At 47.6% G+C, this 23,071-nt stretch overlaps 1 protein-coding gene across 3 annotated transcripts in view; it reads left to right on the forward strand.

Moving 5' to 3' along the window:
- LOC138265806 (zinc finger protein 670-like) overlaps window positions 1-22,118 on the forward strand; it is a 117,174-nt gene extending 95,056 nt beyond the window's left edge. For all 3 annotated transcript variants that reach the window (XM_069213866.1, XM_069213863.1, XM_069213865.1), the window contains one exon: window positions 20,958-22,118. In XM_069213866.1, the coding sequence (XP_069069967.1) occupies window positions 20,958-21,586 (629 nt within the window). In that variant the 3' untranslated portion in view covers window positions 21,587-22,118. The remainder of the gene's footprint in view (window positions 1-20,957) is intronic.
- The last annotated feature ends 953 nt before the right edge of the window (window positions 22,119-23,071 follow it).

A 23,071-nucleotide genomic window follows, 5' to 3' on the forward strand; every position in this document is an offset into this window, starting at 1 on the left:
TTCACAGTTCACGCTCTCTGATTATGGCCGTTGATGTCCAGATATGCAATCAAGTCTCAAATTAAACATTAGTTTAAAACATGCCATGATGGCTTCTTTTACAGATCACAGTTAAAGCTTCCTAAAGGATGGTAACAAATATTTCCTACGAATGTCATTTAATCCAGGGCAAATACATAAAATAAGATCCAAACTTTCTTTAAGATAGGTACAGAGGGAGGAGCCAAGATGGTGGATGGGTAGGGTGGATTCCCGCTGAGGCGATTTAAAGTAAAGCCCTGGTTCTCCAAGATCTGAGGAACACCCCTCTCACGCCAAAGGTGAAGGAGCAGGTGAAGGGGTTACAGAAGCCGAGCGAGAGCTGAGCAAGAGCCCAGCGAGCGAAGGGTCCGACGGCTCCCCAAGATGGCGGCACCTGCGGGACAGTAGAGCACGGTCGACAGCGGTGCAAGGGAGAAGGCCGCAGCTTGGTTAGGAAGCCGGGACTGCCCCACCTCCCCCAGCAAGGGAGAGACGTTAGGCGTAGCCCACCAGAGGAGCCGAGAGGATCGGCCAGAGGGGACCGGCACAGGGAGCCCCTTGGGGCCCACCCCAACAAAAGCAGGGCCTAGTGAGGGAGCACTGGAGAAGCCCCAGCGGAGACCTTCCGGCCAGGGACAGAGGTGGAGGCGGACCTGCAAGCCGGGACGAAGGCAAGAGCTGCGCAGGAGAGGCAGACCTGATGAGGGGGGGCTGGCTGGTCTGCACTAGCGCAGATGACCCGGTGGTGAGGCCCATGCAGCGGCACTGACAGCTGTGCCCCACCGACCCACCAGCTGCAAGGGGCCGAGGCTGGGAGAGGACTGGAATGGTAGGTAGTATGGGAGGATGGACCAGGTGGTAGCCCGCGCCACAAAAGGAAGGCCCAGGCAGAGGGGTTAAGGAGGGGAGTAGAGGAGATCTTGGCATCCAAGCCAGCAGCAAGGTCCCGCGGATCAGCTGACGGTGGAGGAGCATCGGAGGGGCACCTGCGGAGCCTTCCTGGTTGAGGGTGGACACGTGGCAGGCCAGCAGCAGAGTCGTGCCACCTTCCCGGAAGGAGCTAGAGAGGAGCTGGTGAGGAGGGAGACCGAGTGGGGGGGATCCGCCTGGGGAGCGCTGGGGTCCCCAGCTCACAGGATGACCCCTTAGGACTGCGCAGTGAGATGGGTCCCCCGGACAGTCTACGCATAACAAAGGGCGTAGGGGGAAACATATTTACAAGCCCTATGAGGAACCTATGTGCAATGGGAGATTTTAAAAGTGAAGGCTGATCAGGCAGCCGGAGGAACACGGATAAGGCAGAAAGATAGCCCTTGAGAGTACCCAAGGCAGAACCCTGCTGGGCAAGGGACAGTATAAAGAGAAGGATATCAGAAAGAGAAGCAGCAAGAGGATCAATAAACCTTTATGTACAATAATATACAAAGTGTTTCCAACAGCAGGAGTATACCATTTTAGTGGAGGGATGCCTGACTGCCAAAATAACTTTACAGACTTCGGGAGGAAGCTCAAAAGCCATCAACTTTCACCGCTCAGTCTTTACACAGGTAGACGCAGAGTTGACAGGTTCAGTTGGAGAACTTTTTCCTGCTGCTGCGACAGAAGATCCTCCCGAAGGGGCAACCTGCTTGGAGGATTGATGCTCATTTTCAGAAGCACGAGATACCAGACACTTCGTGCCCAATCCGGAGCCACTAGGATTACTTGGGCCGGTCGTTCTTGATCTTCTTGAGAACTATGGGCAGAAGTGGTATGGGCGGAAAGGCTTACAGGAGGCCTGAACTCCTCTTGCGATGAAAAGCATCGCCGATCGATTGCCGCCTTGGAAACTCCAACGCGCAATACTGCTGACATGCACAAACAGATCTAACAAATCCTTGTGCCACATCTGGGTGGAGATACCATTTGTGACCGCTAGGCATCGATGGCTAAGTTCGTCCGACATGGCGTTCAGAGAACCTGCCAGGTGTTGAACCATCAGGGTTATGCCCTGCTGTTCCAGCCATTTCCAGAGATGCAGAGCCTCTTGACAAAGGGTCCACAACCCCACACCGCCCTGCTTGTTGCAGTACTACATTGCGGTAGTGTCGTCCGTGAACACCTGCACTATCTTCCCTTTTACAACAGGAAGAAAAGCTTTCAATGCCAGTCGGATCACCCAGAGCTCCAGTAAGTTGACATGGAGTCCGGATTCCGCCGGATACCAGAGATCTCTGATTTCCACCTTTCCCAGATGGCCGCCCCATCCCAGAAGTGACACATCTGTCACTAATGTGAGAGCTGGCTACGGAAAGGACAGGAGTCTGCCTCTGGCCCAATCACAGTTCACTGACCACCACTGCAAGTCTTTTTCAGTTCCTTCCGTGATTTAAACCGTGTCTGTAAGGTTCCCCTGATGCTGTACCCACTGGAACTTCAGGTCCTACTGCAGAGCCCTCATATGCCATCTGGCATGCTGGACTAACAGGATGTAGGAGGCCTTGAGCCCCAACAGCCTCAGAGTCTGTCTTACCGAAATCCAGGATAGAGGCCAAAACATCGGTATCATAACCTGAATACCCTGGACTGACTGCTCAGGAGGATAAGCCCGAAACTGCAGTGTGTCCAGAACGGCTCCAATGAAAGGGAGCTTCTGAGAGGGAGTTAGGTGTGACTTCAGCACGCTTATAGTGAACTCCAGCGAATGCAGGAAGTTCGCTGTCGTCTGAAGGTGGTTGACAAGAGCCTGGGGATTAGAAGCCTTCAACAGCCTGACGTTGAGGTAGGGGAAGGCTTAAATCCCTAACCTGCGCAGATGAGCTGTTACCACCGCCATCACCTTGGTGAACTCCCGAGGTTCACTGGTGAGACCGAAGTGGAGCACGGTAAAGTGAAAGTGCTCGCGGCCGAACTGGAACCACAAGTAACGCCTGTGGGTGGGCAGGATGGGGATGTGAAAATATGTATCCTGCAAGTCCAACGCTACCATCCAGTCTCCTTGGTCTAGGGCAGACAAGACCTGAGCAAGAGTGAGCATCTTGAATTTCTCTTTTTTGAGGAAGAGATTGACGTCCTGCAAATCCAGAAAGGAGCGAAGACCCTTGTTCTTTTTTGGAATCAGAAAGTAGCAGGAATAACGACCACTGCCTACTTTGAACATCGGGTCCCTTTCTATAGCTTCCTTGACCAAGAGAGCCATCATTTCCTCACAGAGCAAAATTAAGTGATCCTCCATCAGCTTTTCTTTTAATGGAGGCAAAGAGGGAGGGAAAGACTAGAAGGAGTGCAATAGCCCTTCGGTATGATCTTCAAGACCCATTTGTCCGATGTTATGGACTGCCAGTGAGGGAGATGAAATTGAATCCTCCCTCCAACTGGACTTGCGTGGTCTTGCAGATTCATACTAGGAGGACTTGGGCGCTGTGGAAGAGGGGGGCTGGGTGGTGGCCGACCTCTGTCTAGATCCTCTGGGTCTGAAAATACCACAACCTCATCCTCACACTGGATGCTGAGATGATGGACGACGATGGCTGACCTGTGGATGGTGTGGTACCACACCCCTGCTGAAGCCCTAAGAGGGGCGAAAGGCAGACTGCTGGCGAGCAGGCGACGAGAGGCCCAAGGATCTGACCATAGCTCGAGAGTCCTTGAACCGCTCATGCGCTAAGTCTGCCTTTTCTCTAAAAAGACATGAGCCATCGAAGGGCATGTCCATCAGGTTTGCCTGACATACAAAGCCAGGCGTGGCATCAAAGGGCCACTGTCGATGAAATCGCCCTGCCCAGCAAATCGGTTGTGTCCAAATCACACCCAATCTTAAACTTGGCTGCGTCTCTCCCATCTTTGACCTCTTGAGTGAGAGTGTCCCGTACGCCCTCCAGGACTTGGGGCAGCACCTGTGCAACCGTATCCCATAAAGTATGGGAAAAACAGCCCAATAGGCATGAGGTGTTTACGGACCTCAATGCCAGACTGGAGGAAGAAAATATCTTCCCAAGTTGGTCTAGCCTCTTGGATTCCCTATTCGGGGGAGCAGAAGGGAACGCACCATGGGAAGTGGAGGCTTGCACCACCAAGCTCTCCGGGATAGGGTGTTGTGTGAGGAAACTAGGGTCAGTAGGAGCTGGTCGATGGCAGCCCCTGTGCTGAGTTTGGACCACGTCCCCAGCAGGACATCTGTAAAGGCTTCGTTGAAGGGTAACATCAGCTTCGATGTGGAAACCCCCGGCTGAAACACCTCTGTCAGGATGTTAGTCCTGACTGGCACTGTAGGCAACTCAAGGTCCAGTAGCTCAGCTGCTCTACACACCACCATGGCATAAGAAGCTCTCTTCTCCGTAGCCACAGAAGGAGCTGAGAGAATGCCAGTGTCTGTAGAAGTATCCAGTCCACTGGCTTCCCCTAGATCTTCATACCAATGCTGCTCCAATCCATATTCTAAAGGGTCCTCAGACCCCTCCCATTCCTTACCTGTGCCTTGCTGGCCGAAATAAACCCCAGGCACTGATCTGGGCCCTGTCAGCACTGTCAAAGTCACAATCGGCATCGTCCGACGTCGTTCTGGCTCAGGATCATCTGGAATGAGGAAAGGGCTCGCACCACCGATGGGTGCCGGTGATGGGGGAGCGTCAACGTCTGGATCGCCCCAGAGGAGGCCAACTGTGTGGAACCGGTGTCGATCCGATACGGATCATGGGGTCCCCAACAGCTTTGGGGCCGAAGCCGCCAATGTGGAATTCGAAGGGGACCCTGCCAACCCCATCGGGGCCTGAAGGCAGCCTGCTCAAATACGAGGAGTATGGCTTCGTAAAATTCTTTAAATTGAACAGAGGTGGCTCCGGCTCCCGGTTGGGGGGGAGAAACGGAGTCGGCTTTGGCATCTGCTCTGCGGAACCATGCTTGGAAAGTCAACATTCCTGAGTCGCCTCATCGGCCGATGGGAATGGCGAAGTCGAAGTCCGTTTGGACTTCTTCTTCTTGTGCCTTTTCCCCTAGTACCCGGAGGACCTCGAGTGAAAAGAAGAGAACTTAGGGCTCCTGGTGCGGTAACCCGACCTCCTCCTACAGCAGGACCGTGACATCTTTGGAGTCGTGCCTATCGACGTCGACTGCTGGGCTGCCATGAGCTTCAGAGACCGCTCTCTCAAAGCCTTTGGAGCCATGGCCCGGCAGTCGGAATACAACTTCGAGTGGTGGTCTCTGTCTAGGCACCAGGGACTTAGCTGGTGGGTGTCCATCACCGACATGATGTGATGGCATGCGCCACACTGCTTGAACCCCGTCTTCCTCTAGGACATTTCGCACAGATGAAAAAATCTTCTACAAAAAGTTTGAAAAAAGCCTTCCAAAAAAAGGCAGATGGTAGCTCGATCCCAGACCTGCCCTTAACCGACACAGAAGGAAAAGAACTGACATACACATGTCGGGTTGGCGCCTTTATAGACGGCCATGACGTCATAGATGGCTGCAGTGACGCTGTCGATGCTACGGGGAGCTGAACGATGCATGCAGATCCAGGTGATGCCATCTGACGGCACATGCAGTGTATTGTTCAGCAAAAAATTTGTTGATGCCAGGGAATTCAAAGGTAAGGAATCTGCAGCTAGAAGTCTCTATCAGATATTGTCCTCAACAACTGGAACATATCTGCCTCTAGATATGGAGGAACAGGAGTACTGTCGACCGAGGGGTTGCGGAGACTGAGGGAAATAGGTCTAGGAGACCTATGGAGGAGCAGACATCCTAAAACCAGGGGCTATACATTCTACTCGCATGCACACAAGACTTATGCCCGCATTGAGTTCTCCCTGGGCTCCAAGGAAATAGAGCAGACACTGAGGGAGAAAGACATCGAGCCGTGCGCCCCGTCAGACCATGTAGCAGTATCCTTGGTCTTACACATCCTCCCCAACCCTAAAGACACTGCCCTTGGCGGCTGAGAACCACCCTCCTGTTGAGGAAGAAAGTGGTCGGAAAGATAACGAAGGCCAGCTCCCACTTTTTAGAGATCAGTGATACTGTAGACACATCCATCTCACTACTCTGGGAGACTTTGAATGTAGTTATTAGGGGTGAATTTATTGTGATAGCAGAGGATAATAAAATCTGACAGGAGAAGCAGACCCAACTGCAACAACAGGTGGTAGAATTAGAGAGACTTCACAAAAGGACCGGAGCCCCCGAATATGGAGACAGCTTAGCACAGCCAGAGCACAGCCAGAGCACAGCTAGCCGGCCTCTATACTGACAGAGTGGAGTTTGCAGCCCTGCGCCTGCGACACTCCTTTTACGTGAGAGGCGATAAGTGCGGACGCCTCTTGGCCAACCGGCAGATACTTGCGGTTCCAACGATCCAGGGCCCGGATGGGGTGGAGGTGGTGAATGACAAGCAGATAGCCTCAAGATTTTGCGACTTCTACCAGGCCCACTACTCCCCCCAGAAGGCGGGTGGGGATGTCCCACTCTAGTACCTCACCCGCGCACACACAGCTAAACTATCGGCTGAAGAGGTGGCTCAGCTGTAAGCCCCAATCAAGATAGAGGAGATAATCTCTGCAATTGCCCGTTTGGAGGCCTCAAAGTCCCCGGTGATGGACGGGTTCCCAGGCCTTTTTCATAAAACATTCTGCAAGAGCCTAGCCCCGATACTGACATGCCTCTTTACCGCCATCACAGGCCTAGGTGTGATCCTGCCCTCCATGCTTGAAGCAGCTATAGTGGTGATCCCTAAACCAGGGAAGGACCTGACACAATGTGGGCCCTACAGACCAAGTTCTCTACTTAACGTGACTTCAAACTCATAATGGGCATCTGAGCATCCCATCTGAATCCGCTCATGCCTAGCCTAGTGAACCCTGGATCCTGCACATCTTAGATAAAGCCCAGCGCTCGAGGAGGGAACTAATGCTACTAAGTATAGATGCAGAGAAAGCATTCAACCGCGTCCACTGGCTGTACCTTCAAGCCACGCTGGAGCATTTCGGCTTGGCACCCCAATTCCAAGCCTGGATAGCAAGTACATATGGCCACCCGAGGGCCTCGGTCCGAGTCAGTGGGGCGACATCTGCTATATTCCCGATCAGCAGCGGAATCTGTCAGGGGTGCCCACTTTCCCCTCTCCTGTTCACCCTATACTTAGAGCCTTTCACCCAAAGGGTGAGGGATGGCCCGGAGATAACCGGGTGGTGTTTTGGTGGGAAGAATACAGCATTGCACTATAGGCGGACGGCGTGGTGGTTGTGCTTGATGACCCGATAAGGGATCTCCTGGCATTTTTGAAGGAGGCCGAGGCCTTTAGAGAGGTGTCCGGATTCCAGATGAATCTTTTGAAGTCCCAGGCCCTCAATCTCACACTTTCGGAGGGTGGCGGACACGATGGCCTAGCAGTATTCCTTCCACTGGCTGACACACTCTATTCCCTACCTAGGCATCCTTATAGCCAGAACGGTCCCAGAGACCTCAAAGAGGAACTACAAGCTCCTTCTGGAGGGAGTTAAAAAAAGACTTGACGCAATGGCAACAGTATCGTATAACCTGGTGTAGGAGGCTGGCCTGGCTTATAGTGGGTACCTAGTGGTACTTACACCTTGTGCCAGGTCCAGTTATCCCTTATTAGTAGATTAGAGGTGTTCTAGCAGCTTAGGCTGATAGAGATAGCTATAGCAGAGCAGCTTAGGCTGAACTAGGAGACATGCAAAGCTCCTACAATACCACTTATATCACTTAGTACTATATCATAAGAAAACACAATACTCAGAGTTACTTAAAATACAGGTACTTTATTTTAGTGACAATATGCCAAAAGTATCTCAGAGGATATACTCCCTTAGGAGGTAAGTAAAATACACAAAATATACACGCACAAACCAAATCAGGTAAGTAAACAGTTAGAAAAGTAGTGCAAACACTGTCGAACACAATAGAATGCAATAGGGAAGTATAGGCCTAGGGGCAACACAAACCATATACTCCAAAAGTGGAATGCGAACCACGAATGGACCCCAGGCCTAGTGTAGTGTGTAGAGGGTCGCTGGGAGAGTAAGAAAACACTAAGGGTGTCCTAGATACCCCACCCCAAGACCCTGAAAAGTAGGACTAAAGTTACCCTACTATCCCAGAAAGACAGTAAAGTCAAGATAGGGGATTCTGGAAGAACAGCAACTGACTGCAAAGCACTGAAGACGGATTCCTGGACCTGTAAAGGAAGGGACCAAGAGTCACGCAAGTGTCTAGGGGGGGCAGGAGCCCACTAAACCCCGGTTGAAGGTGCAAAAGGGCTGCCTCTGGGTGGAAGAAGCCGAAGATTCTGTAACAACGGAAGGTGCCAGGAACTTCTCCTTTGGTCAGAAGATGTCCCATGGCGTGCTGGAGGATGCAGAGGTGTTTCCACACAGAAAGACCGCAAACAAGCCTTGCTAGCTGCAAGAGTCGCGGTTGAAGGTTTTGGGTGCTGCCAGGGCCCAGGAAAGACCAGGAGGTCGCCCCTTGAAGGAGGAGACAGAGGGCACGCTGAGCAACACGGAGAGCCCACGCAGAAGCAGGCAGCACCCGCAGAAGCATCTGAACAGGCGCTTAGAAGATCTGAGGACAGTGGTCGACTCAGCACAACAAAAGGGAGTCCCACAAAGTTGGAGTCCAACTCAGCGAGTTGGGCAATGCAGGACGGGGAGCTGGGGACCTGGGCTAGGCTGTGCACAAAGGAAGTCTTGCAAGAGTGCACAGAAGCCTTAGCAGCTGCAATTCACGCAGTACACAGGATTACTGTCTGGCGTGGGAAGGCAAGAACTTACCTCCACCAAATTTGGACAGAAGGGCCACTGGACTGTCGAAGACACTTGGGCCCAGCTCCTGTGTTCCAGGGACCACGCTCGTCAGGATGAGAGGGGATCCAGAGGACCGGTGATGCAGAAGTTTGGTGTCTGCGTTGGCAGGGGGAAGATTCCGTCGACCCACAGGAGATTTCTTCTTGGCTTCCAGTGCAGGGTGAAGACAGACAGCCCTCAGAGCATGCACAACCAGGAAACAGTTGAGAAAGCCGGCAGGATGAGGCACTACAATGTTGCTAGTAGTCTTCTGGCTACTTTGTTGTAGTTTTGCAGGCGTCCTGGAGCAGTCAGCGGTCGATCCTTGGCAGAAGTCGAAGAGGGAAGTGCAGGAGAACTCTGTGAGCTCTTGCATTTGTTATCTGGTGAGATACCCACAGGAGAGACCCTAAATAGCCCTCAGAGGAGGATTGGCTACAGAGAAAGGTAAGCACCTATCAGGAGGGGTCTCTGACGTCACCTGCTGGCACTTGCCACTCAGAGGTGTCCATTGTGCCCTCACACCTCTGCATCCAAGATGGCAGAGGTCTGGGACACACTGGAGGAGCTCTGGGCACCTCCCCTAGGAGGTGCTGGTCAGGGGAGTGGTCACTCCCCTTTCCTTTGTCCAGTTTTGCGCCAGAGCAGGGCTGGGGGGATCCCTGAACCGGTGTAGGCTGGCTTATGCAAGGAGGGCACCATCTGTGCCCTTCAAAGCATTTCCAGAGGCCAGGAGAGGCTACTCCTCCCAGGCCCTTCACACCTATTTCCAAAGGGTGAGGGTGTAACACCCTCTCTCAGAGGAAATCCTTTGTTCTGCATTCCTGGGACTGGGGCAGAAACCTGTCTGCAGAGAAAACCACAGAAAGTTAGTTTGGCAGTACCCGGGCTCTATGCTGGATACCCGGGGATGCCTGGAATTGTCCCCCCAATATCACTAAGTGAGGGTTAGACATATAGGTGACTTATAAGTTACTTAAGTGAAGTGTAAAATGGCTGTGAAATAACGAGCACGTTATTTCACTCAGGCTGCAGTGGCAGTCCTGTGTAAGAATTGTCTGAGCTCCCTGTGGGTGGCAGAAGAAATGCTGCAGCCCATAGGGATCTCCTGGAACCCCAATACCCCAATACTCTGGGTACCTAGGTACCATATACTAGGGAATTATAAGGGTGTTCCAGTGTGCCAATCAGAATTGGTAAAATTAGTCACTAGCCTGCAGTGACAATTTTAAAAGCAGAGAAAGCTTAAAGACTGAGGTTCTGCTTAGCAGAGCCTCAGTGATACAGTTAGGCACCACACAGGGAACACATAGGCCGCAAACTTATGAGCACTGGGGTCCTGGCTAGGAGGATCCCAGTGACACATATCAAACACACTGACAACATAGGGTTTCCACTATGAGCACTGGGGCCCTGGCTAGCAGGATCCCAATGAGACAGTAAATACATCCTGACATATGCTCACAAACAGGCAAAAAGTGGGGGTAATAAGGCTAGAACGAGGCTACTTTCCTACACCTGGCTTGGTAGAATAGCCGCAATAAAAATGTCAATCCTCCCCAGAGCCCTATTCCTCTTCCAGGCACTACCGGCTGAGCCCCCGACGGGCTCCCTGCTGATGCTGCAGAGGGAAATCAACTGCTTCATTTGGGCAGGCAAGAAGCCCAGATTGGCCTGCACCCTGGCCCGTCAGCCCCAGTCCAGGGGAGGACTGGGAATCCCAGACCTACAGCAATACTTATAGAGCAGTTCAACTTCGCTACTTGGTGGAGTGGTCCCAGTCGGAGTCGGACCAGGCGGTCGCTGGCACCCCTCTTTGGAAGATCCCCTTTCTGCCCTGACAACACAGACCATGGGGACTATATTCCTCCCCCGTCACCAGAGCAACTCTGAAGGTCTGGGACCAAACAGCATACACCAGAGGCCTGACCTCCTCTCCTTCTCCCCTGTCGCCCATCGTGGGGAACCCGGACTTCATACCGGGCTTAGACCAAGGAGCCTTCCGCTCCTGGACCAATCTGTCATGGCAGTCCATCGGACATTTGTTCGATGAAGAGGGACTCTTGCCCTTCTAAACATTATAGACCACATACTCACTGCCAGAGACTGAGAGGATGCACTATCTACAGATTCACCACTGGGTGATGCAGCCATCGAATCGGAAACAGGCAAGTACACCCCTCATGCAATACGAAAAATGGCTGCTGACGAAAACAACAGATTGGCACATTATCTCAGACCTATATGACTTACTTCAGCAAGCATCCCAGGCAGGCCTGATTGGAAGCAGAATTGGGTAGACCGCTGGCACCCCGGGACTGGGAGGCTATTTACTACAGGGCACGACACATAGCATTCCCGGCCTACATCATACTGGGACTACTGAATCCCCTGGCATTCCCACTTAAGTCACTGCGAGGCCACTAGATTAGCAACCCTACAAAACATACTGACCCATTGGGGAACCGCACCAATTCCAACACAGCTAAGTTGGCTACATCGGCTATGGCAGAACCTGGGAATGGAAAAGATCACACTCATCATTACATCACATGGGCAATCATTCAGAGAGATACGGCACCCCTTTCTCTCACTTCCTTCTGGAGAGTTCTGGGAACTAACCTGCCCAGAATATCTGCGACTTCTACGGCTATTAGAAGGGGGCAAAACCTAGAGAACCTTAAGGAAGCTGAGTGGCTCAAATACAGGACTGGACGGCTTAATTGTGCACCTGGGGTGGGGGGATATGGGTGGAAGCGGCGGTGGTTAGATGTACGTTTCTTTAGTTTTAGGGTGCTGCATCACTCTCTGTTCTAATATACTTGAAAATCAACAAAGAAATTTGAACAATAGAATAGGTACAGAGCCTACATTTGAGATTAATGGACGTGGGGTTCCAAGAGCATTCAAACTCCTTCAAGGTGATGTAAAGTAGAGGGAATCTAAAAAATGTTGTGTTAGCTTCTAATTAGAATCAATACATTGTTGACTAAGCTGAAAATACGATTCCATAAGATATCCCATACGTTTATAGTTTGATACCTTCTATAAAGCTCACATTTTAAATTACTCTTGCAGTTTTTTTTCTTATAAATGTTTGTGGTTAGATTTTTTACTTTTTCAGGAGATCCTCCACTGAAGGTAAAATATGTTTCTTGAGTTCAGCAATGATGCAGGTAGAGGAAAGCCATTCTTGGAGTTCTGTACCAATTATTGATGGACTATACTCCTCCATCTTCATTAGATGTGACACATCCACAGTAATAATTCATTTTTTCTGTCCAATATATACACTGAATTGATGGAAGATTTAATTCAAGTTGAATCATATAATGCGGTGTTGAACTACAGAGGTTGAATAGAAATTTAACATTTTTTATGAAAATTATTTCCAATTTGCACATCATCTTCTCATTGAAAACTGGTGAGGCATAAGACAAAAGTGGAACCAGTTTGGCCTTTAAAGCTATGGTGGCGGGTCTAATAGCCCTCCCAAGATATATGTGAAAACCTATTTAGAGAATTTGTTACAATGGACGCCTTTTAGTTTATCCAAATGATGCACTGCGGATCATTTGTATCTAAATAAAATGCCAGATAGGCATAAGAATTTGCAGTGTTAGTGAATTACATTTCCAGGGTTTCTTCCCAAACGATAAATTTTTTATCTTGGCAAGTTAGCTGATAATCCATTCAACAAGTTGAAGCCATGAAATGCAGTGAGCTGGCATTGAAGGCTGATTGGAGTCTGTGACCAAGAGCCAGATGTACAATGTATCCAAATACCAATGACCTAATTGCAATTATCTGCAAATCGCAATTACGTAACACTATTTGAATGTCTGAAACTCCAAGAGTTTCATTTAGCAATTCCCAATGGCTCGCAAATTGACCTACCTCATTAATATTCATGAGGTAGGTCGCAATTTGCGACCCACTTTGAATGGCTATAATCACAGGGATGGTGGCCTGCTCGGCTCAGAAGACCACCATGTCTGTGATTGCTTTTAAATAAAGCAACCTTTTTTTTTTTAAATGCATCCTGTTTTCCTTAAAGGAAAACTGGATGTGTTTAAAAAAGAAAAATGAAAAGTTTTCCTTTCATTTTTTTAAGAGTAGGCAGTGGTCGGTGGGGCCACTGCCTGCTCTTAAAAAAGGTTTTTGCATACAATCACAAAGTGTCCCTTGGGGACCTCTACCCGATTGCCAGTGGATTACCACCTATTAGAAGTAGGTGGTAAAATGCGACTTTTTGTGACCGCATTTCGGTCACAAAACATTCATACATACCACTGCGATTCGGTATTAGAAAGGGACGCCCTTGACATGCCCCTTCCTAATACCAAATCGGTATGTAGTCATAATTCTAATTTGCGATTCAGTAACACGTTACTGAATCACAAATTGGGATTCATACATATCAAAATGCCTTTTTGCGATCGCAAACGGTCGATCGGACTGTTTGCGATTACAAAAATACATGATACATCTGGCCCTAAATTACAAGATCAGCTACGTAAGCTAAATTGTGGTGAAAGGAGTTTTGATTTGTGTACATAAGCACCTAATTCTGAGATATAAAACGAAAAAAACAGCAAGGCTAAGACACGGCCTTACTTAAGCTTGTTCAGAATGTTTACCTCAGGAGAAATAGCCATCTTGTCAAATAATGTGACTTGAAGCCAAGTCTTAGAATAGAATGAAATAATCAAATATAACATGCTGCCATTAATGCTAAGTGCCATTAGCTTGGACCACAGAATCTTACAGTTGACTTTATCAAATTCAGCAGAATAGTCCACAAAACAGTTAAAGAGTGAGCTTTTATACTGAAATGCTCAGAAAACTGATTGAAATACCAGTAACAAATCATTCAATGTTACAAAGTCAGTAAGGTGGTGTCACTCCCCAATTTAGAGGGCCACGGGGGAAGTACTGCTTACTGGGCCCAACCTTGAGGGTTGAGGCCCTTTACCCTGAAGACCCGGGGTCTGACCTACTATGGATTCTGACCAACTGGACTAAGTACCCCTTCAGTACTTGACTGTCAGCAAATGCATGGTTTTCTCCTGGAGGTGGGGGATAGGGGAAGGTGCGGATATAGGGGCGTGAATGCAGGCTGACAACTCAGATTGCACACAGCAGCAGCAATCAGTCGTATTCCATCCAAATACTCACTTTTATGGGAAAAAAGTCTTTTATTTCTACTGCTAACAGCACAAAGTGAAAATACAACATTCACAAAGAACTACATAGTCCCCCTGAGGTTAGGTCTATAGTATTTCATTAGGCTGTTCTCCAAGTCCCACTCCTTCTAGCAGTAGTGGCAAGTCCCCATTCAGTATAGGCAACAACCAGATCAAGCCCCACTTGTAGTCAAAGTATCAAGAGTCCACTAGGACTCAATTTTAAAGTCAACAATGTTCCAGCAGCGCAGCGCTAACTAGCAGCAAGTTCCCATGGAGAATGCTGGTGCTCCAAGTCCCAGGGAAGGTGGTCTTTGGTTCTTGGAGTGATGTCCCCCCACCCAGCCAGGAGACTAGCAGGCCTTAGTCCCCAGTCCTGGTCACAGGCGATGTTTTGCAGAGCTTCCCGTCCTCACAAGGCCAGTCTGACTGCTTGGCAAATGGCCATTTTTTGGGGTCTCAAGCTCCCATTCTTATAGTCCATTTCCAGACACCAAATGTTAGTTTGAGTCTAAGTCTTTGAAGATTATGTTGGGGGTCTGCTTCTTTTGAAGTGGACACTCTTCTGTGCTCTCATCCTCTAGAAAGCATTCTGTTACAGCAGGAGTGACTCTAAAGCTGATAGCCCTACAATAGAGGCCATGGGAGTGACTTGAGTTCACAGCTTGATGTCAGCCACACTGATATATTGGTAACATGGTTAGCCCAGGGCCCCAGCTGTACTCTTTGAGTCTCTTATCAATCCCATCTCCTTCCTGGGATGTGCCCAGTCCCCTTTGATGTGACCTTTCACTGAATCAGCGGAAGAACACCCTTTGACATGTACAGGGGAAGCCAGGCCCTCCCCAGTGTGTGTCCCACTCAGCCTACAGGAATGCAGCAATACATAAATATGTCTTGGTAGATTCCTCTACGTCCTCTCCATGTTTCATCAGGCAGGCCTAGGTCTCCCAAAATGTAAAACAGTTTCCTCTATGTACAATTCTCAGGCACACATACACCCATTGCATGTATACAGTGTACACACACTGCACAGCGCTGTACCCTTCAAGTACTGTACCACTAATAGGCATACATTCATCCAGCACATACATTTAACATGCACACACTGCTCAGTACTGCATTTTTCCTGTATTGTACCCTTCCCAGACACCTGTACACCCAGCGCAGATACACTTCTTGTGCACTGACAGCACCATACAACAGACCGATGTAGGCCAAGGGTGAGTTAAGCACACAGCAGCGGAACTTTAATTGAGTGAGACTGTACGGCTTATTCCAGCAACACAGGCGAAAAAGGATCTGTTCACTCCTGCGGATCACTACACGGTGTATTGCCACAACCGCGCTCCTGCTGCTTAACACTTGGTGAAAGTAGTAGCCTCTCACTTCTATGAAGGTAGTGTTTGGGCCCCATCTCCGGTTTAACAAGACTGCAATCCGTGTGATAGGCCTATGCCATGGCGCATATGAATGATCCGTGTTGCCTAAGACAACAAAAATCAGCATTAGGCGATCCAGATAGCAGTACAGTTGGGTACTCAGGGCCAGGTTGCTCATCTATTACCATGCAGAGGACTGTACCGTCACAACAAATGGAACAGTAAATATTTAGCAGATTAGGGACAGCGAAGGAAAGTAAGTATGTATGGCAGTAGGACTGATGACTAATTTTTGTGTCAACATAAAATCTAGAAGACTTTATCCAAAGCACAGTTGATTCTTAACAGTGATAATGTATGGGGTAGAAAGTTGAAAGGGGTTTGCCCCTGTTATTTATGCAGAAGAAATAATTGTGCTAATTATATGTTCAGGCATTGGTAGCTATAGTTACACATGCTCTGCAAATTCCTGCCAGCTAGTGTAGAGGTCAGATGTGTACAACTTGTTTTTCTTTGAAGAAGTCTTTTGAGTCACGAGGTATAGTGACTCCTATGACTGATAATGCACAAGGACATTGGCTCCATTCTTAGATTGTTTTCTTCAACCGTCTGTGTCTAACGTGCATCTACGGGGCTCTGAGTTGATACTGAATGGCGTTCATCGTTTGGGCCTCTCAAGTCTGTTGGCTAGAGGCAGTCGGTTTCTTTGCAATTTCTATTGTCTCCGTCAAGGTGCTTCCATCGGATCTGCAACTCAGTCTTCATCGACGCCCTATTCAGGGCCTCTCTCCTCTTTGGCCTGCTCTAAAGGGCTTCGGCTTCGACAGTGCTCAGAATGTGATACAGAAAAATGCCTTTTCTTTTCTGCCAAGTACTCTTGGACAGATCAACACTCAATCTGCAACCTCTGCTTGTCGACGGAGCTCTGCCTGGCTCTTCTTCATAACGAAGATCGTCCAAAACTGTTGCGATTGTCAGCTTGCTCAACGCTTCATGGAAAAGCAGTGAGATAAGGAAATCGCCAGAATCCTCTGGGAGGATATTGAAGGAGAGGTGGATGTCGCCAAACAAGCGGCTGCCTTCAGCCCAGAACAGATTCGCCTTTGGACCCCGAAGCAACAGATTTACAGCATACAATGGGCCAACATCAGAAGACGTCAACAGTGAGTACAGCTCCTCACAGCGCTCACCATCAGGTCACACAGTTCCCCTCCGGGCATCGAGCCCACAATTGTGTGCAGAGCCTTCTGGACCTCCACTGCATCCAAGCCATGGCCAGCACCACTTTAAGGCTTCTGAAACAACACCGACTCAGTCTCCGGTGCTGAGTCAGCCACTCAAGACTCAGCCCTCTCTGTGTTGACAACTCCTTCAAGGCTCTTTGGGTCCCCCGAGCCACCACCAGTGGTGTCTCTTTTTTTAGCTGAAACAACGTTCAGTGTTGAAACCGGCCTCGAAGCCCAACCAGCCTCCGGCGTCCAGTCACCCATCCACTGCAGATTCCGAGGATCAGGAACCACTGATTCTACATTGTTCTAGGAGGACTTGGACACTCGGCACATTCATCCTACTGGGAGGGGAGTCATCTACACCCTAGGTACCCTTAATATGTCCCATATGATCCTGAGCCCCAAGATGATTTTTGAGATGATTATGATTTGGTTCCCCTGTGGCACCAATCCGAATTTATACCCAGCTAAGCCCTCTCCTCCAGACGACACCACCTTTTATCATGAAATCATCCATAGGGCAGCTACCTTCTATAAGGTAGATCTCCAAACAATCCCTGAGAGAAAGACTTCCTCACTTAGACACTTTCAAACACCCAGTGTTCAGTTAAATACTCCCCATGCTCAATGCCATGTTCAAACCCACCCCAGGCACTTTAAAAGACCCAGGGACGGCTAGGGTGGTCACTCCCAGGGTGGATAGGAAATACCAGCCCTCCCCCTCAGACCCACCCCACTTAAGAGGCCAGCTTCCTCCTGATTCACTGCACAAAAACAGCCTAGCGCATAGGGGATTTGGGACACCCTACTGCCAGATAAGGAGAGTAAGAAGAGTAATGCGGTGGGGAAGTGGGTGGTGACTCGATCTGCCACTCACTGGCATATCACCATCAAAGGTGGCTTACTCACCAGATATGACAGAGCCCAGTGGGATGAGATGGGATGTTTGATCGGACACTTAGGTACTCTCCATTATAGAGCAGGGTTACTGCCTAGAAATTACTGCTCCACCACCAAATATCTGCCCATGCAACCACTTCCTCTCTATAGACAATCATCGCCTCCTCCAAAAGGAAGTCCAAATGCTTCTACTCAAAGGGGCAATAGAGCCTGTGCAGCTTCATCAACACGGAAAGGGGTGTACTCCTTATACTTTTTAATCCCCAAGAAGGACTGGTCTCTCAGGCCCACGCTTGATCTGGGGCCCTTCAACCAGCTTTTCCACATGGTCACGCTCCAGAGACCCAGGTATATTTAAAAAATATAATCATTATCCCTTACGAGATGACCTAGGATGGTACCAGTGAAAACTGGTGCTGCTTGTGATTAATCCAAGTCTTCATGTCTTTATTACAATTCATACTTTTCTTAACAAAAGCTAGGACATTTTATGTTCTGTGTCAGGCAAGCTTTATGCTTGTTCAAAAAGTATTCACCACAAGTGAAGACATGTTTTCCATCAACTTAGTCAGACTTGTTGCGGTTGATTAGATGACCAAACAGCTGCATTCCAAAGATCCTCCAATTTACCTCTGACTGTAAACACCTTGCCTTTAAAGGTATCATACCTGCTTCTGACACAACCCAACGTAACCACCTAGCAATCGTAGGGGAAAAAAGCACCTCAAGCAATTTCTTGATGGATATTAGAAACAAATGGACACCACAAGGAGGAGCAGCTGATGTCAGTGCCTCATAAGCCTACAGGCACTGAAACATGCAGAACTTTGAGAAGTGTAAGAAGCCTGGATAAGAAATCTGTCTAATATTGAAATGCCCATCTGGCAATCTTTTGCAAGATACCAGGCAACGTAGCAATGCCAGCTTATCCAACACCTCCTTCATCAAAAGTGCCTCGTTATGTGGCTAGGACTGGAAGAACTTGGGCACCAAATCGACATGCCAAAGGACTGAATATGTGACCTTTGACTGTTGAGATAAACAAACTCCGCTCAAAAGTGTACAGAGAGTGTTCATCCATATTGCGTTCTACACACCAACTACTCCATGTCCTCCAAGCGGCTCTGTAGAGCTGACAGGTGCTGTCTGCCCAAGCCCTCAGGATCACACATTCAGCCTTGTTTGGAAGTCCAGGGTGGCAACCAGTGGCCTCTGAGATCTGCTACGCTAACAGGGAAGGCAGCCCTCTTGGACCAAGTGGTGTGACTGTGCCTACCAGACTATCAAGATATTGAGATCGTAGGGAAGAAGGATCTGAAAATATGAAGAAAGTCTGATCAGGTTTGGAAACCAGGCCTTGGCCCTCCACATAGGAGTTGCTAGCACCACTTCTACCTGCTACCTTTGAACATGAGCTGCCATACTCTATCATTGCCAAGGAAAGCATAATTTCATCTCTTCTCTAATTCTTGGAGAAAGGTATCTATCACCAGTCCTGGGATCTGGTTGTGAGCTGAAATACTTCTCTAGTTGGAGAGTGAGATGGGATGTGAACAGATCCATCTCAAAAGGTCCTACTGTGGAGATGAATAAGTAGAAGACATTTCCAGTCACTTGAGGTCTCCAGGAATCTGGAATTCCAATCTGCCACAACATTTCCAAATAAGTGTTCCGCCACAGCTGAAATTTCTTTTTTGGAATTTCTTTTTTGTATGTTTGTATTTTAGTCCTGAAGTCTCCTGCGGGAGTCCACCAGTACTGCTTAGGCGGCTGCACTGGCTCCCATCGGAGCACCGCTGTACTGCAACGAGGCACATTTTTTAATATATTTTGGCTCCTGTGGGAATCCCTCTGGGTTGTCCCTACCAGATGCTTTAGGGGAGGTCACAGTAACCCTACCCGCCATTCACATTGATCAATCCCACGGGAACAGCCAATCAGAATGCCTGTTTTGACATTTTTTCCCCACATATCTCCCACACCAACAGATAGCTATACATTTCAAGCTTTAATTACTCTAACACAAGCTAAACAAATTTACACTAAATCACAAAAAAACACTCTTTTTGGATAAATAGGTAGCTATCTGCCACATTTGGTGCAAATCTGTTCAGCCATTTTTCTGTATAGCTGTCTATGTTTTTTGTATGGAAATTGCATAGAGAATAAAGTGTTATGGAACCCAATCCCTTTTGCTCAGCCCCCGCCTGACAGATCGCCCTGAAACTTTCCAGGAACTGGAATTATTTTTTTTTGTAAAGTTTTGTTAAGATTCATCAAACGGTCCCGAAGTTATTAGCAAAAGAAATAACACCCTTCCTATAGATGCGCTGGCTCTTGTGTAACTACATAACTGGAACTGCTGCTGTGAAATATATATATATGATACCCTATTTATTTATAGTTAATTGGTCAGAAGCACACCTCCCCCAACACACCCTGTTAGTGCTGCCACTTAACTATCAAAGAAGTTTTCCCACTAAGGCCTCCCACCCCCAATCACACACCCCACAATCCCCCGCCACGGAGGTCCCTACCCCACACCCTCCCCGTGGCCAATCAGAAAGTTATTCTTTATGTCATTGTTAAGGTAAAAGAACTTGTTCTAGGTCCTCACTTCATCAGCCTCCCCTGAGATCGGAGTCTAGCTCGTTCTTGTCTTTTATCCTCCCCTCCGAGCAGCTCTGTTTTTTTTTGTAAAGCCCAGTTTCCACCTGTCTCTTACATATTAGATGGTGTAGATTTTGCAGTTTGAGGCATTCTCCTTTAACAGCAGACTGGACCAATATTTGACTCTTGCCATCAACGACATCCACTCACTCAGTGAGTGAAGTGAACAGTAAGATGCTGCTAACCATAAATGAATGCTTCCTTGATAAAGATTGAGTTATGAAATGGAAGCCACAAGCATTTTAAATATTAATATTTAAAATAATTGATCTATTTGTATACTTGTGGTGAGGAAAATAACTGCTAAATCATAGGGAGTTACTTTTTTTTTTTTGCACTAGTATTACTTAGATTAATCATCCACACCATGCTGTTAGACCATCTTCCAGACTTTTGTTTCTTTGAGTTTAGAACTTCCCACAGTGCTGCACTGGTCTCTTACTCATAATGTGCAGTTATGAAACATATTGCTTTTGGTTTCCTATCAGAAATCATGTTGAAAACATTTCAGAAACATGTGTTATCCTAGTGCCCAGCTACTATGGCTGCCTTCGGACAATGTACTCTCCTACCATTTGAGTGAAGTGGCAGGATTGCTTGTTAGTCAACAACTTTTAAACCTTTTATTAATTTATCTCACAGCACAAGGTGACTTATGTGCCTCAGGCACACAGTTGGCAAAGTTTCACCGTAATCTGTCTTAGCATAAACAACTACTTGATATTTAAATGTTATTGTATACAGTGCCAAAAAGAATGCTAACATTTTTATTTTACTATGATATTACAGATAATAGAAACAAAAATGGAAAATTGGAGAGTCTTGTAAAATGTAACAGAATTTCGAGGCTCTGCAAGTCGACAGTAAAGCAGTTTAAAGCAAACAGAAGAGAGGAGACTGCACTATGGCAAAGTGATTGCTTCGAATCTTCGTACTCCACTTTACACCAGCCTCCCTATGTGCAAGAGGTAGAAGCATCCAACATATGTGAGGCAAGAACGGAAAGTGAAAAGAGTGCTCCGTGCAACCTAAACTCACAGCAAAATAATAGACCGTACTATTGTCCTCAAAGTGAGAAAATCCGCCCAAACAGTATTGGCAGGCCTCCGCGTGCACATCAACGAACAGCGAGGTTCACATGTAAAGAGTGTGGAAAAAGCTTTACAACAATATCCTATCTCAGAAAGCATGAACGATTCCATACTGGAGAAAGACCTCACCGTTGTACTACATGTGGAAAGACCTTCAGTCTACTCGGAGGTTTGCAGAGACACCAAAAACTGCATACTGGTGAAAAACCTTATCAGTGCAATATTTGTGGAGAATACTTCAGTAGAACGGACGTACTTTCAAGACACCAGAAAACGCATATAAAGGCAAAACAAAAATTTGGGCTTAGTATATTGGAAATTGCATAAATAATGAAATATTTCAGTCCTAGTTAAATACACTGATCACTGTTTTGTTTGCAAGTTTGTGTGGTATCTAAAAAGAAGCTTGTTTAATAGCACTGTAGTGTCTAAAATGGTACATTAGGTCATAGAAGGCAGAATTGTTACAAAGAATGATTGAGTGATGATTTTGTACAGTAGAATAGACCATATGTAAAATAATTATTTACAGTTTAGAATCTGCAACTAATTAACTTATTTACAAATCTTCAGTGATATTCTTTCACAGGCCACATAATAGTCCTGCAGATTCCCCATTGGTAAACCTTCCCCAGGTCTTTGCTCAATCCGTAAATGTTTAAAGGACATTTTCTTCACCAGTTCTATGTGGCGCAGTTGCAGTACCAATTTTGAATCTGCTAGATTTAAAAATAATTACTAACACAGAAGGTCCATCAAGGTATCAAATTGTAACACCTGCTCCTCTCAGCTTTCCTTACGATCACAGAAATCATGACATACAAATGATGGAGCTAAATAAACTAAAATTAGTAAGAAATACCTCTGTCAAATAGCATATTGTGAGCTGGAGGGAGTTGGGAGTGCTTTGAAGAATTTGAAGGAAAATTACTTGTCTCCTTGAAAGAATGTTACCAGTGGTAAGTTACTCATTCTTCTAATGGTTGCTCTTTGCTGCAGATTCTATGGCCCAGATGTACTATGATTTTGTGTTGGGGGTGGCTTGGCTTTTGTGGTGCAGCCCTGATACAAAATTGTTTTTGGCACTTACTGAGCCACGCAAAGCCACTTTGCATGAGTTAGTACTCGCAAAGTAACATAGTGCATAGTGCTACCTTTCGTTCCTTTGCATTTTGTAGATGTTAGAAAGGTAGAGAATGGGCTTTCTCATGCATCTACCCATGCATTTCGACTCAAAACCATATTTACATAGATTTGTAAACCTGTGTTTGCGCCAAAATAGTGCACCTAACAAAGAGAGGTGTAATAAGGAGAAGTATCCTTATTTCTTCTTGTTACTTCCTCTTTCCATGTGTGCTGCATTGCGCAGGACACATAGGAAGACGTCTAAGCCTCTAAGGATTATTTTTGTGCAGGAAGATGTCCCTTCCCACACAAAACTATGGTGCAAGGGTCCTGTGTTTGCGCTAGGCAGCACACAGTACACCAGCATTTCTGCTCTCTCCCTTTCACACAACAAAACGCAGGAAGTTCCCTTGCTGTGCCTTGTTGTGAAATATTAGTAATTGTGCTCCCTAATGTTGAACTCATCTCAAAGCAGCGTAGCTTGTGGTGGGGCTGGGAAAAGCAACGTTCATTACTGACCAAAAAGTTTGAAGAAGCATAACAAATTACAAGCCATCTCCGGAACCTAAATCAGTACAGCAATTCTTCATGAACGTCTAGCTATAGGACCAAGTAGCTACATGACAAACATTAATTATTGGCATTTGTCTAGCAGAGCTGAAGAGGCAGACTTTCTCCTCTGCTCTG

This window comes from Pleurodeles waltl, chromosome 11, assembly GCF_031143425.1.
Source record: "Pleurodeles waltl isolate 20211129_DDA chromosome 11, aPleWal1.hap1.20221129, whole genome shotgun sequence".
NCBI classification, from domain to species: Eukaryota; Metazoa; Chordata; class Amphibia; order Caudata; family Salamandridae; genus Pleurodeles; species Pleurodeles waltl.